Source organism: Sander vitreus, chromosome 22, assembly GCF_031162955.1.
Source record: "Sander vitreus isolate 19-12246 chromosome 22, sanVit1, whole genome shotgun sequence".
Taxonomy (NCBI): domain Eukaryota; kingdom Metazoa; phylum Chordata; class Actinopteri; order Perciformes; family Percidae; genus Sander; species Sander vitreus.
In genome coordinates, this window is record NC_135876.1 from 12901942 (window position 1) to 12916519 (window position 14578).

At 41.2% G+C, this 14578-nt stretch overlaps 1 protein-coding gene across 2 annotated transcripts in view; it reads right to left on the reverse strand.

Annotated features, from left to right (window-relative positions):
• Nucleotides 1-3553: 3553 nt before the first annotated feature.
• The window catches only part of sema5a (sema domain, seven thrombospondin repeats (type 1 and type 1-like), transmembrane domain (TM) and short cytoplasmic domain, (semaphorin) 5A), a 110652-nt gene continuing 99627 nt past the window's right edge, over nt 3554-14578 (reverse strand). For both annotated transcript variants that reach the window (XM_078280715.1, XM_078280716.1), the window contains exons 18-22: nt 12513-12683; nt 12113-12268; nt 10507-10551; nt 8821-9032; nt 3554-5005 (exon numbers count right to left, since the gene is read on the reverse strand). In XM_078280715.1, coding sequence (XP_078136841.1) covers nt 4886-5005; nt 8821-9032; nt 10507-10551; nt 12113-12268; nt 12513-12683 — 704 coding nt within the window. In that variant the 3' untranslated portion in view covers nt 3554-4885. The remainder of the gene's footprint in view (nt 5006-8820; nt 9033-10506; nt 10552-12112; nt 12269-12512; nt 12684-14578) is intronic.

A 14578-nucleotide genomic window follows, 5' to 3' on the forward strand; every position in this document is an offset into this window, starting at 1 on the left:
GGTGGGACGGGCACCTGGGATTCCAGATGTCTCGGGGTGGAATCTATGGTGGCATCTCTCAACTGGCATTAGTGCTTACGGTGACATTCATCCTTCAGTCTGGCATGACGGAACTGGCAGCGTCGAGCCAGCTTCCTATCTACCCACACATATCTGTCTGAGTGAGCGCTGCTGGAAGCTGTGCTTCCTTCTGTCTGCGAAGAAAAAAAACAAAGTTTTTGTGCAAGAAACTAGGACTGATGAGCTATCTGGAAACTTGGAAAGTTACACAGGCAAAATATGCTAATGTGATGAGTATAGATTCCAAATATGAGAAAAAAAACACATTTTCCTAGATCACTGAAATGAAAAATATTTATCCTTAAGCGTGGCAGCAAGGGCGTTGTGGAGATTAGAGCTGCTTTGAAAAATCTCTCTCATCTGTTTGCTTTGAATACGTAGTAATGGTAATCTGGACTGAGGCTGCATTAAGGAATGTTTGCTTCAAAATATACAAGTGTGGAGAAAATTACACTTAAGGGAATTCTCTAATGCATTGTGGGATAGTTAAAGAATCTTCTGTCTGAGTCGGTCTATTTACAGCCTCAAAGTAACAACAAATAAAGTGGCAGATCCACAGAGCTTCACCTTGGCCTCAGGTGGAAACAGATACAGAGTGAGTGTTAGGTAAGCTACAATTCGGTGCTCTGCTTTGAAGGAATATCTCATTTAATAGGTCTGTATGTCTGTAAATGTGCACAGATGACGCGTACTAAATGTAACACCACTGCGCAAGGATTCCACTGTATGACAGGCGTCTGAAATCACTGTTATGTTCCTACTGCAAAAAAAAAAACACATTTCGTGACAGCTCATAAATTGTTCAGTAGTCTTCAGTCTTCCCTGGGGTTGTTTAGTCAACATCTACATCCATCACTTCTCAAAGCTCATACAAACATATTGCAACAGCATAGATTTATCACTGGGTTTTCCCCTGAAAGCATTTTTTCAGTGCTGCACTGCCTGCATGGGGTCTCGTCCCAGACTCAACTGATTCACCCCACAACAAATGACAGAATGGCTTTGGCTGGATTAACCACTGGCACTGAATAACAACAGCAGCTGCAGTTGACACTTACATCATTTTTGGGGCATTTGTATATATGCTCAGGAAGGTGCTGAAAGCTCAGTCTAAAGCACAGTGATCCAGGTGAATGAGAGAAAATCTGGTCTCGAGAGGAAAAGAGGTGTTTAATGGGATGTTCACGCTCTGTTACTAGCCTGACAGGAACAATCTCACTCACTCACCTTGTTTGCCACTCAGTGGCCTCTGTATACAGGCTGCTAATTAACAGAGCTCCTGAATGCTTCATGAGCAGAATGGTTACTTGCACGGAGAAGCCTGGCTCATATTGGGGGAAAGCTATTTATATTAAACACATTTTATATTCAAATCACATCACAAGGGTATCAGTCAAACAAGTATTCAAAAAATTGTGGTAGCAGAGCTTTCATACTCCATATGGTATGTTCATTGGTCAATATTTTTGTCAATATTACCATATAGTAGAGATTATATTTGGAATCTTTAGTAAGACTTGAATATGAATGTCCATTTTATATATACAACTATTGTCAGTTTAGCTGTTTTGTAAATATATTACCATAATTTGATTATACTCTTAAGTGACATTGTTGTACTTGTCGTAATTTTCTACTGACCAACATGTAAAAAACACAAAGTAATGTCCATTTAAAGCTACGGTTGGTAAAAAAAAAATCTCCTAGCTTTTTTCTAGCAGTGCCTGGTGTAAATATTCTTTAGGCAGGGTAGGTCATGTGTTAAGCTGAACGAACCATTCTCTGCAGGGCCTTGCGGTCCTGTTCAGTGCTGTTTCCGTACCAGGCCGTGATGTTCCCTGGCAGGATGCTCTCAATGAGTAGAAATTTCTCAGTATTTGAGGGGATACGTGGAATTTGCTCAGGGGTGTCTGAGGTAAAACAGTCTCTCCCTTGCCTTTCTCACACTGTGTCAGTATGCAGTGCACTGGTATAGTATGTAAGTAGTATAGTAAGTATTGAGATGAGATAAAACGGTCAGGTGATAGTACCCGCCCGCGGGAATAATCGGTTACAGAGACACTTAAAAGTAATATTCAACAAAGTGAAATGTAAACAATATACACACACACACACACTCACTCACACACACACACACACACACACACACACACACACACACACACACACACACACACACACACACACACACACACACACACACTCTCTCCACAGTCTCAGTCCCCCCAAAGTCTGAGTGAGGATTTGGCCCTTGCTTCTACACAAACAATATGCAGCTGGTAGTTCACCTCATGCTGCGAGTCACATCTCTTGACACTTTTGACTTCTTCATACACATGGAAGCACTCACGCAGTCAGTTTCTCTGACAGGCACAAGCCCTGCTCTTGTGACCTTTAGCTTTGACCTTTAGCGGTCCTTAAATGCCACTTTGGGAAAGTCATTCATTGTCCTCAGCCTTGCTGTCAAAGTGGAATGTCACATATGTCTGACTGACTACGAGCTGCATAGATCATGTTGCCAGCAGAGTGCTAAAGGAAGATTCACCCTGCTGGCAGTAGGTGTGTGTGTGTGTGTGCGCGCGCAAGAAATATTCATTATGTGTGCATCCAATGACGATTCATCAATCAAAGTTTGGTGAGGTCAATGTTTTGAGGAGAACCAATATTGAGAGAGAAATGCATACTTCTGCAGCTGCTCACACCACTTTTCCAACCTTTATCAGACATTTACATGTGCGTACACACTTGCACAACCTCCCCATATGTGTGCATATACAACCATCTGTGCGTCTGCATTGCTACCTTAGGTAGAAAGAATAAACTCAAGGTAGAGAGATTGATTCTCTGGAGCCAGCCAGCGCTAGGCCACACATTGGGCTAGATCAGCACCCCCCCACCCCCTCCCTCCCTCCAACCAACCAAACAGCGGGGTGATTAATAACACCCCCTCCATTACCCTCAACACACAGATGGGACGTCAGGTTGAAGGTTGATGGAGAACAGCACAGTGTGTGGTGTAACACCCCATCATACAGATTAGAGTTTGGACTTCAGACGGCACCCCCTCCACCTTTATCCTGCTACCTGGCACGATTTGTATCCTTCAGGTATCCTTCCACTGCTGCTGATGCCATTTGTCACTGCAGGGCCATGCTGAAGACTCCTTTAAAAAATCAGGTGGAGGAAGTCGCCTACTCTGGTTTTGAGTGATTTATGAAGTGCTGGTGTGTGTGCTCAGCGTGCTGTGGTTTTACAGTGTTTTGCTCAAGCAACATCAAAGTCTCCAAAGTTGTCAGAGGAAACCACACAGGACAGAAGTGTCCCACATTTGTAACTGAGTGCTTTATATCACTGCTGTCAGTATAGTTGAAGCCATCTTCAGGTCATTCATAAGAGCTGCAGATACAGTAAAATGTTACGAGACATCAAAGCTTTACAAATGAGATATTAATAAAATGAATCCGTATAACTCACACTCTGACAAGTCTTTGTGTACGAAGCAGTTTTTAATTTATGCACAGTAACACAAGCAAACATGTAAAAAGAGTTAGTTGCAACTGAACGATTGAATAACCTAATATTTGGTTATACACTCTGAACAAAAATATCTCAACTTGATGAATGTATTTCATCTTATAGGATATGGGTAGCACCCGTGTCGGGTTTTAGGAGAGTAGTATTTGCTACGCTCCATCTGTACATTAAATGCCATTAACATCCTGCTTTCACAAATTACATATTTAACTCAGAAGCCAAAGGAATAGCGAACACTATCAAAATTCAAAAACATTATTTTTTCTTTTACAAAAAATATAAAAAGTACGGTGACAACGACTGAACTTGATGCAGGCTGATATGAATATTCCTAATTGTTTAGAATGCACATAAACTTTTTTTCTTTTCAAAAGGAAATGTTTTATTATTCTTTAAACACTTGAGACATTGAATAAATGCATTTAGAAAAACTACAGACATAGGCTTCAAACTTAACATCCTGTACAAAACATATGTAAAACTTTTAAAAGCAACAAAAAAGAGAGAAAGCAAGATAAATGCTACACTGAAAGTTCAATCACTGCGAGCTGCTAGAGCCTGTAACAGAAAATAAAAATAAAAAATAAAAAGTGGACAGACTTGACCACAATTCAAATATCTACATCCTGATTCTAGATTGATCCATCTGGAGATTGCTGCAGCAGTATATGGTAAAAGCAATCAGGCATTACCACAAGTCTTTGTTTTTTATGACTTCCAAAACCAGTCCTGAACTTAAGACCAGCAACAACAACAAAAAAATGCTTGCAAGTCTCCAAACCCTGGAATGCAATCAATCATGCAAAAAAAACACAACAAAACAGAAAGCCAGAGAAAACACGTCAGATGAAGTCATGCAAAGCGGCTTTGTAGTCATTTCCCATCATTACAAATACAGGTCTGTTTTAGAGGCGTCACAGGAAAGTTGAAAGGGGATCACATTTCCCACAGTCTCTTTGAGTTGAGTTCTTATTTTTCCATTTTTTGTCCAAATTGGGAAATCCAGTTGTCTGTTTCTCAGTGAGAGTCAAGGCAAGATTTGTCCCCCAAAATGTACCTTTCCAAGTGTACCCCAAGGCACCTGAGAGAAAGTGGGCTTTTCCATCTGTTGGCAACACTTTGTGTCTGGGTTTTCACTACATACCAGCTGCCATAGAGTCTGAGAGTGGGACTATCCCACGCATGGTGTCACGAATCTCAATACAAAGCACAAACAAAAGAATACAGTCAAAATGGATGATAGGGTTGGTGTCCCCGCTATGGTATGGAGTCTGAACTGCCGATTCGAGGCTTAATAGTCATCGTAGGTGTTGAGGTCGGTGAAATATGCATTGGTATATGTCTTTCCGGCAAGCTGTGGGTTGAAGTACTTATTTCTTTCCTCCAGAATCAGATTGTTTTTGTTGAAGGCCTGTGGATAAAAAAGGTGGAAAGGGAGAGGAGTCAGTATGGACTTGTTTGCGACACATGGATCAAGTGATCATTCAGTCCAGATGGCAAGGTAAAAGCAAATCTATCTAAAAAAAAAAAAAAGGAGCAACAGAAATGCGAGGCCGCTCAGTGAATGAAACATACGTACATTTTACAGAGCAAGGTCAAAGCATTTGCAAACAGGCTGGAAAAATTATAAGCCACCACAGGGCTAAATTACTTTGATGCGTGTCCGTATGTCCATCTCTGTCATCTCTAATACCCTGCATCAGCACTTTTTATGGCCCTCCAATTAAAAATAATAAGCCATAAAAATCGATCAAGAGAGATTGTCTTTTCTGTTAAACAATAAGGAAGAGCCATGGGGGCATCTTCTCTGTCCCTGCGTGACATAGTAAACATGGAATGAGCTTCTGATGTGATGCTCAATACAACATCAGCAATTTGGCAAATAAATGCGTTTATATGCAGTCTGTTGCAGAGAGTGTGTGCTGGGAGTCCCTTGGGGCAGTGTAATTGAACACTTGATGATGTTGCATTTGCCGTTGATGGATGTTTCCAACTGACACTGATAGGGAACAAGTGTGCTGGACAAAAAACTCATATATTTTGCCTCTTTCCCATTATGTGATTTGCACACAAAGGGAATGTAATCAACACTCCCGCAGCCCCGGAGACGGTTATATGTCTCTGCAGGTGGCCCCATGGCTGCTTCTAAACAGCTGTGCTACGATGCTTGTTAGCATCATCTACTATGTCTTCTTGCCTTAAACCTCTTTAATTGGCTGAAGAATGATTACACCGTTTTTGGTGCAGTAAACAAAATGTGGTTAAACTAGGAAGTGGCATTAGTGATAGAGAGGTAACAGAGGAGCATAATAAAAAGAGCATCACAATGAATTTTCTGTCTCAATTCATCACATCACACCATCAAGTAGAAATAGAGGACAAAACAAGAAAGACAAACATGAAAAAAACATGCAAATGGTTGCACTTGTTGAAAGAGAAAAATTAGGGAGGCATACACTGCCTTCTCACAAGCCAGGTGGGAGAAGGGGGGGGGGGGGGATGAAGGTGTCTGAGCAGAGAAAGAGAAACTAGAGTCTGTACTCCAACCTGCCACACACAGGAAGTGCCACAGGAAGTGGTATGGCGGGACACGGTGGGGAAGAGGAAGTAGTAGTGCTTAGGGTCAAAGAGTTGTTGGGAAGGGGGTCAATAGGCGAGATGTTGTAGAGGTCAGAGGTTAGTAGAAAATCTCCAGGCCACGCATGGACACCCCCATGTTAGCAGAGAGAGGCTGGTGCATGGCGGGGTCATCCAAAGGCAAGAGTACCGACACATCTGGCTGCAAGGAGGAGAGGAATGGGCAAGAGTCATCCTCAAAGAAACCCTAAGGCCATATTCTGTCTTAGTCTGAAAATAGGATCAGCTGTACATACAACTGCAGCTACTGTACATGGTGACTTAGGTTTGTGATCCTAAACAAGACTGTTGAAAATATTGTACTCCAGTTGGCCAAGAAACCAGTAGGGTATCTGTGATACATTGTGCATAATAATAATAATGATTCATCAACATCAGGATTTGAGCCAAAAAAACTCTGAAATGTGGCATCAGGTGTTCATCATTCCTCCCTATAAACGCTCAAAAGAGGCATATTACGGTGTTGCACATTTAATGGTTGAAAATTCACATCAACATCCAAACGTTTTAGGCTCAGTGAGTGAGGGTTGGAGGCAGAATGTGCTTTTGGAGAATTAGACAGTGTTCATTTGTCATGCAGCTCCTTTTGTATTTTCACATGGTCTGTCTATATTCATATCCGCCTCTTTTTGCAATAGGACTAACTGAATTATGCTCTATGTTCCTGACTGTAATTGCATGACAGATGAACGCTCCTCACACCTTTATTCTGCAATGAAATTACATTTGGAGATGTTTTCTCTGAGGCAAAGGATCTGTTCTCACTCTGTGGCAGTTTTACAAAACACTCTCATATCTGAGAAGTAGTTTTTCCAAACAGAGATCCAGGTATTCACTTACTTTATAATATATGTCGTGATATTGAAGACTTACTCTGACAGGAAATCAAACAAATGAAAATAAAACCTGCCTAAAAATGCTGATTTATCAGTATTGCAGTAAAATCAAGTTACAAGACCAAGCTGAGTTTCAGTGTAAAACTGAAAATTGATTGCGTGCTAAACCCCTCCCCTGGACAGTGATTGTTAAATCATAGCCTTCACAATGGCATTAGACACCGCCGGTCTGTAGAGCTTTGAATTTCTTTACATTTTGAAGTGTGCGTATGGGGCTGTAGAAAAGTAATTTTAGTTTGGAGGGTGTTTTTTTTTCTAGTCTGTTCAAAACCAAAAACACAAGAGCAAAAGTGTGAGGAAACAATGTGTTTGTCTGCTCTAATGTACATGTAGATTACTGTGTAGCATCTGAGTATTTATTTAAACAAATCAACAGTCAGGTCTTACATTATTCCTTACCACACATATAATACTAGGGACTAACTAGCTACACATTGCTATATAAAAACCCACATCATCAACTGTCTGGTGAGGATGCTGACGTTTTGCCTGGGACATGCAGCTTTAGCCTCAGTCTTTTGGTGCAATATCATGTAAATTACTTAGCCATTAAATGCATACTTAGGACTTGTGTAGAAAGTGAGTCAGCTGGAAATGTGAAAAAGTCAGCCAGAGAAATAAACAACACATTAAGCTAACATAAGTAGAGTAAGCTAGCTAGCAACAGCTAATAATAGCCAGCTAGGAATAAGAAACCTTCTATTTTATACATCAGTTTAAAATAAAATTCCCTATTATTAAAAGTAATTATAATTATATATATAATTATAAAAGTATTATTTCAAAAAGTAAATCTGCCACCTTTATTATTGTGAATTATTGTGAACTTATTGTGAACAGTAAGGAGGGCAGCTTTATGCCATGTAGCATTGCATATCCAATAGCTGCTTATCAACAGGAAGACCAATGGGTGCAAGAGCCTTTAAGTGGACAGCTAGTGCCAGGCTATATTACAAATGCAATTTGGCAAGTTCTTTTATTGGTATAAAATCATGATACAAGATTACTTTAAAGCTCCTTTTTTTGGGTAAAAAATGCACAGGTTGTTAGAGTGATTGAAATTCCCTTTAATACAGAGCAGTGGAGACCCTTGAAAAAAACCCAGCTGTGGCATGGGGAAGCTGTGGACATCACTAATCACCAGCTCAGTCTGGCACTAAAGGCCTGATGAATCAGTGGATAAGAGGCTTGTTTGTAGCTGGATCTCTGTCACTGGCTCTGGTGCGTCTGCAATTTAGGATGCAATAATGACACAAAGCCTGTCTAAGCAGGGAAATGTGCAGATACAGAGCATCTTCCCTGATTACCTACCCACGCACTGATAGGTAATTGCAAAAGTATGTTATGAGAAAGCAGTGTATGACCACTGACACAGAACAAAGTCACACACTGAGACACACAGCAGAGGAGCACACGGAGAGAAGTGTACGCACAACTGCCTATCTGTTACACGACTAGAGAGTGTCAGTGCACGACAGGAGGTGGTGTGACAGTGAGATTCATGCAGTAAAAAGTGTATTTAATCACAACTGACACTGGAGTAAGAGGCAAACCGTTGCTCACTGACTGGGAGCGGGATTGTGACATCAATTGATTAAGTCAAACAGTAAGGAAATGGAATTTTTTTGTTACACATCCGGAGATCAGTCAGGCGTGACCCGCAGTGAACCCCAGTGCAAACCTGTCCACAGACCTTGATGGCTTCCACCGAGTCGTATTTGTCCAGTTTGTTGATGTGGTTGGTGATGCTGGTGTTGAGCGGTGCAGCTGAAATGGGGTGGATGACGGTGGCGTCGTGCGACTGCTGCTGGTAGCGTTGGCAGTACGAGTAGACCAGCAGGGTAACCAGACAGCCGAGGATGGAGCTGCTGAGCCCCACAGCGATCATGTGGAAGAGGTTGAAGTCTGGAAGAAGAAATGAAGGGTGAGAAGGACAATGGAGGTAATTCTCTGTCAATTCACAAAAGTGTAAGTGGTAACTGAAGCTGCTGTTGATATGATAATGATGCAGTGTTCTACAATAAAAAGGACAGCTTTTTCTTCTTAGTCTTTTTCTCTTTGTTCTTACTGTGTGCTAGTGGGACCGGCTGTATAGATGAGGAGGAAGATGTGGAAGTAAGTAAGTGACATTCAACTTTCATCTAGATATTGTACACATGGGCTATAATTGCAGTAAGAATTTGTCCTCAGCTGTCAAATATGAATCCAACATCTTTTTCCTTCAAGCATGGCCAATGTACTTAACTTCAGAGGTGTCTGTTGCCAAAAATAAAAGAGTAAAATATATAATATAATACATATAAAGATATATTAATACTGATATATTAAGCAATTAGCTAGCTTAATAAGCAATCATTCTACCAAAATAATGGTAGTCTAATATAATAAAAAAATATGCTGCGTATGGTTTCTGTATTATTAATGCACTATCCCTACTGAACATCATGTTTTATGGATAAAGACATAAATCAACTAAAATACAAGTTTATGAAATACAGGCCAGAGCACTTTCCTCTACTGGCTATTATTTATGTTCAAAAAGACGTATAGGTGAGAACAATTGTTTGTTTGTGCCTTGAGCACACTGCAGATCTTCCTCGCATTCTGTATCCAGCCTCCACCAAGCTAAATAATGACAGGAGGAGCAGCCTGTAGCCTGTGTAAGAGGCAAAACACAGGGCACAAAAGGTCCTTAAAGCCTTGCTTCTCCTCATCTAGCTTATTGCTGTGGGTGCAGGGTGCCTGTCTAAGGCAACTTGGATTAGTCTTTCTGCATTTTTATAAACTCGGAGCAGTCTCATATCTGGATTGTTGCAGCTAGGCAGTAGAACAACAATGTTAAAAGTGACTTTATTGATTCACTCAGACTACAACTGTAACTGAGGAAATGAAAAACTATTGTTTTGGTCATTCCCCATGGTGTTTTTCAGAACTGTGGAATATACTGTATAGACGAAGTAAATTAAGGTTTGCGATAAACCATCTGCAGCACTCCAAACAGTATATATGCATAAGACTTAAACAGTCTACTGTGCTACTTAAAATTATGTTATTCTTTTTTGGAGGAAATCATGAACTTGAATAACTTGACAAATTTCATCCCGTGCAACTACGACTTCCTCCAGATATGATCAGATCACCATTTTTCTTTAATGTCTGCATGTAATCTATGTGCGTTAAGAAGGATTGGAAAGCTATATTGTCATATAGCCAAAGATACTGTACATGCAATGCCAGGTGTTATCCTCACCTCTCTCTCTTACACACACACACACACACACACACACACACACACACACACACACACACACACACACCACACACACACACACACACACACACACACACACACACACACACACACACACACACAAATTACCTCCACACCGCCTTTCCTCCTGACTCGAGCGTGCAATGGAGACTTCTGAAAAGAAGAAAAAGCACAAGGCAGCATAATTAGGGCCAAAAACCATATACACCCCTGTTAGCTTGACAAATTGTACCCTTGAAGGTGAGCGTGGAGAAGAAAGCTGTATTCAATATGGAACAGATTATCGTAAAAACTCCACCAGTTAATCGCGGCTGTGGCACCTGGATGGTTTATGAAAAGTATCAGCTCTCATTAACTGAAATGAAGTACAAGACGTATCTAACTAACCTTAACGGACTACCTTTTCCATTAAAGGGGATTGATGATAAGGTATAAAGGCAAATGGGTAATTCTCAAAAGATCTGTGAAGGGTTTTCATGACTATTATATCCCTGCTAATTAATTCAGAGAGGTTACAAATTTATGTTTCAATCAAATGTTTATTTTAATCTAATAATTAATGATTGTGAATGAAGTGTATCCAATCCAGGACTCTATCCATGGATAAAGAACTTTTCCAAATATACAAAGATTGTATAGCAGTTTCAGTGTTCAGTGATGAAATGTTAATTACATAAGAATCCTTTGTTTGTGGGAGGAGTTTTAATGAGCTCTGTGCAGCACAGATCAATGCTCGAGGGTGTCTCACATTACTGTCTGTAAATAGGGAGATGCCTGTCTGAGCAGATATCAATACTAATGGTGTGTGTGAGATATGTGTGTGTATGTATTTCATATGTACTTCAGAAAGTCCTTCTAAAACCTCTGACTTTTTTGGGACAGCAGGGCAGTGGAGGTACTTTTATTTTATTTTTTTTCTGACTCCTTTTATTTTTTATTTCAGCCTTCCCCTGCGAGATCTCATTATTATTATTGTACTTGCATTGTTAACAATTGTTCAGCATTTTTAACAACAGAAAAGCTGTGGGACACACTGTCTACTTACAGTAACACTGCAAAGACTCTCATTAGGAAAAAGGTTGCATTATTAAATGGCAAATTATCACACAAACATGGATACCAGAATATAGTAAAAAAATTAATAATTTAAAATGCTTAACAGAAAACAGCACACAGGAGCCATTTCCCCCTTTCCTTCCCTACATAAAAAAGCAAAACTGCTGGTGTAAGTGCTTTTTGCATGGCCTGACAAGACTTTCTAAGCTCATAATGAAACTAATATATGAACTCGTGTTGTTGAAATGAGTAGGGGACTGCCCTTAAGTGTAGCACCCGGGTTCACGCCCTCGTGTAATCACCTTCCGCACTCAGGAGTCCTTGAGCAAGACACTAATCTCAACCATTCCCAAAAGTGTTGCCCTGTCGCTGAACCTGACCTCCGACCTGAAATGAGTCCCTTAGAGGGATCACTAACGTATTTCATTATCACAGGATTCTTGGAAATGAACAGAATTACCACTGTGGGCATATGGTGGTGGGTGGGTGGTGCAGATTGAGTGTGTGTGCTCAACGTTGTGTGTTAAGTCATGCATGAGTGCGCAAGACATTCCTGATGAGAGGAAGCTTGTCTGTGTGCACATAGACGGATGTATATTTGAGTGTGTGTGTGTGTGTGTGTATGCGTGCGTACGTGCGTGTGTGTGTGTGTGGTCACCTGGTATTAAATTGGAGTCAGGGGAGCATGGCCTGGTCTCGCTGTTGTTTCCTGAGCACTGGTTTCCAGTGGGAAACAGGACATCACAGTGACGCACACGCATCTGGGCGCTGTTGGAGTCACAGCGGGACCACTCCGACCAGCTGGACCAGCTCTCTGGAAATGGCAATGATGGTATATTTCACAGCATGTCCAGTGTGTGTCCATATATTTGTGCGTGTATGAAATGTGTGCACCCTCAGCTGCATTTTAGTCATGCATGAGTGTCCTCTGAGGGGGCCGGGTGAGACTAAAGAAAATAATCAATGAACCTGTGATGGATTGGTGGCCGAGTCAGAGCCCTAAGCTGCTTATCACTGTGTGTGTGTGTGTGTGTGTGTGTGTGTGTGTGTGTGTGTACCTGGACAGGATTGTGTGTTGCACAGTGCCTCCTCAGTGTGCAGGCCCAGGCATATGTCCCCTCCGTAAGCCGGCGAGGGGTTGCTGCAGGTGCGCGTCCTCATGTAGTGTCCTCCTCCACACGTCACAGAACACTTGGACCATGAAGACCAGCATGACCAGCTGCCGTCCACTAAGCCGAAATATCAGTGTCATATTGTACATGTTGATGCTTAGAAAACTGAATGATTATATTTGCATGGACATTTTCTACTTCTGTAACTGGTGTAGGACAGGAAATAGTCACAGCATTTCAGTTTCTTGTTGTCTAGGAGGATATATTCCCTAAAATGTGTGCTTTCATATTTTCTAGGATTTAGGTTCCAGGTCATTTGAAAAGACAATTTTCTCTGAACATCAAGTGATTGGAAGTCATTCCAAGCCATTTCAAACAGCGATGTGTAACGCAGAAATATGAAGCAATTTGGAGATGTGTGTTTGTGTGTGTGTTTGTGTGTGAAAGAGTTTTAAAGTGACAGGAAGTGTGCTTAATCCAGCAGCAAATGCCTGACCCCCCCACCCCCCCGGAACTCAACAAGCTATTCTCTGATTAATAAAGATAAATGAAGCATCACATTCGCTGTTGTTGTTCCTTCCTTCATGTGGTGCCGCCAAGTGGCAAATGTTAAAATTCGTGACAGCATCAGCACACAAAGAAGACATAAATAGACAAAAAAAGGGGGATATGTCAGAGAAATTAAAAGAGAGGAGTAAAAAGAGCAATAACATGGGGACAATCTTTGGCCATTCATTCTTTAGAATCAAGTGGATAAAACCTTACTTCATTGTGGCAGAGACATATTACCTTTTCGGAAACACTTGGGAATTGCTTTTAAAGACCTGATGACGGCTGGCAGCACAGTGCAGGTAATTGAAGTTGCCGATGCTTTTTGTCATCTCAGTGTAATTTCTCTATCACAAAGCGACATATAAGTCGATTCCTGGCCCTCGATGACGGATCGTCTCATCTCCGGCATGGACGCAAGAAAAACATTTGTTTCATTTGTTTCCAAAACAGATGGATGGTAGGCATAACACCTTCTCTCTCCTTCTCCTTCACAGCGCACTAACACATTTAAAAAGCAATGGATTAGCCATAGGAGGATTACAATTAGCCTACCAGCACGGTCTGCCTGCCTCAAAATAATATCTCATTTTCAGAGTGGTGCTAATTGAGTATGCATTAGTATTCATTACTACTCAGGCTGGGTTAAGTCTGTTCCTTTGGGGGACAGGAGTGCGGAGTTGTTCATCAACATACTGTAGCTGTGGTGTTATTATAGTCAACATCCCAGAATAGGTGTACTACATGTATTAGCATAGTGATGCAGGGAAGGAAAAGTACATTCACTCGACAATTTACTCAAGGGGAACATTAGTGGCATCCATGCAGGCAGAGCCTGCCTGAACAAAGCAAATGTGATGCTCTTAGATCCAAAGTATCGCAGCTAATAGTAGTTTACCCTGTTAGCGACTGCGTTCAAGCTGTTGAGCTGAATGGCGTGCACTTTCACTGAATGAATTCAGGCTGTAAAAAATTGTATCAATGGCCGAGCACTCTCTTGCCTTTTTTTTCTTGGTTATGGCGTGGCAGCAGTTATGTAGACAGATTGCGTCTGCTAAAGATGATGCGTAGATACAGGCTTTTAGTGAGATACCTAAGCCCTACTCCAGGGGGCTTGATTAATAATCATCTGAGGCAACATTCCTGCTTGTCTGCTTGGCACCTGTGTTGGATACCAGGTGTGCTTTATGCCAAACTAAGTATTGGATTTCCATTTAGACAGCTTACTTCCCATGTCAGACAGAGTATTCTTTTAATTAGACACCTTCCTCTCTCAGTCTTCCGCTAGAGGAGTGTTGAAAATGCATTGTCTCAGGGCTTTTTACAACAAAATAAGGCATCCCATTGCTGGCAGTATAATTACCCAGCAAGGTAATTACATACCACAGGGTTTGTCTCTTTGATTCCTGGTGTAAATTGGGGTCTTAGTCACACCTTTTATCTGCAACTGATTTCTTTTATGA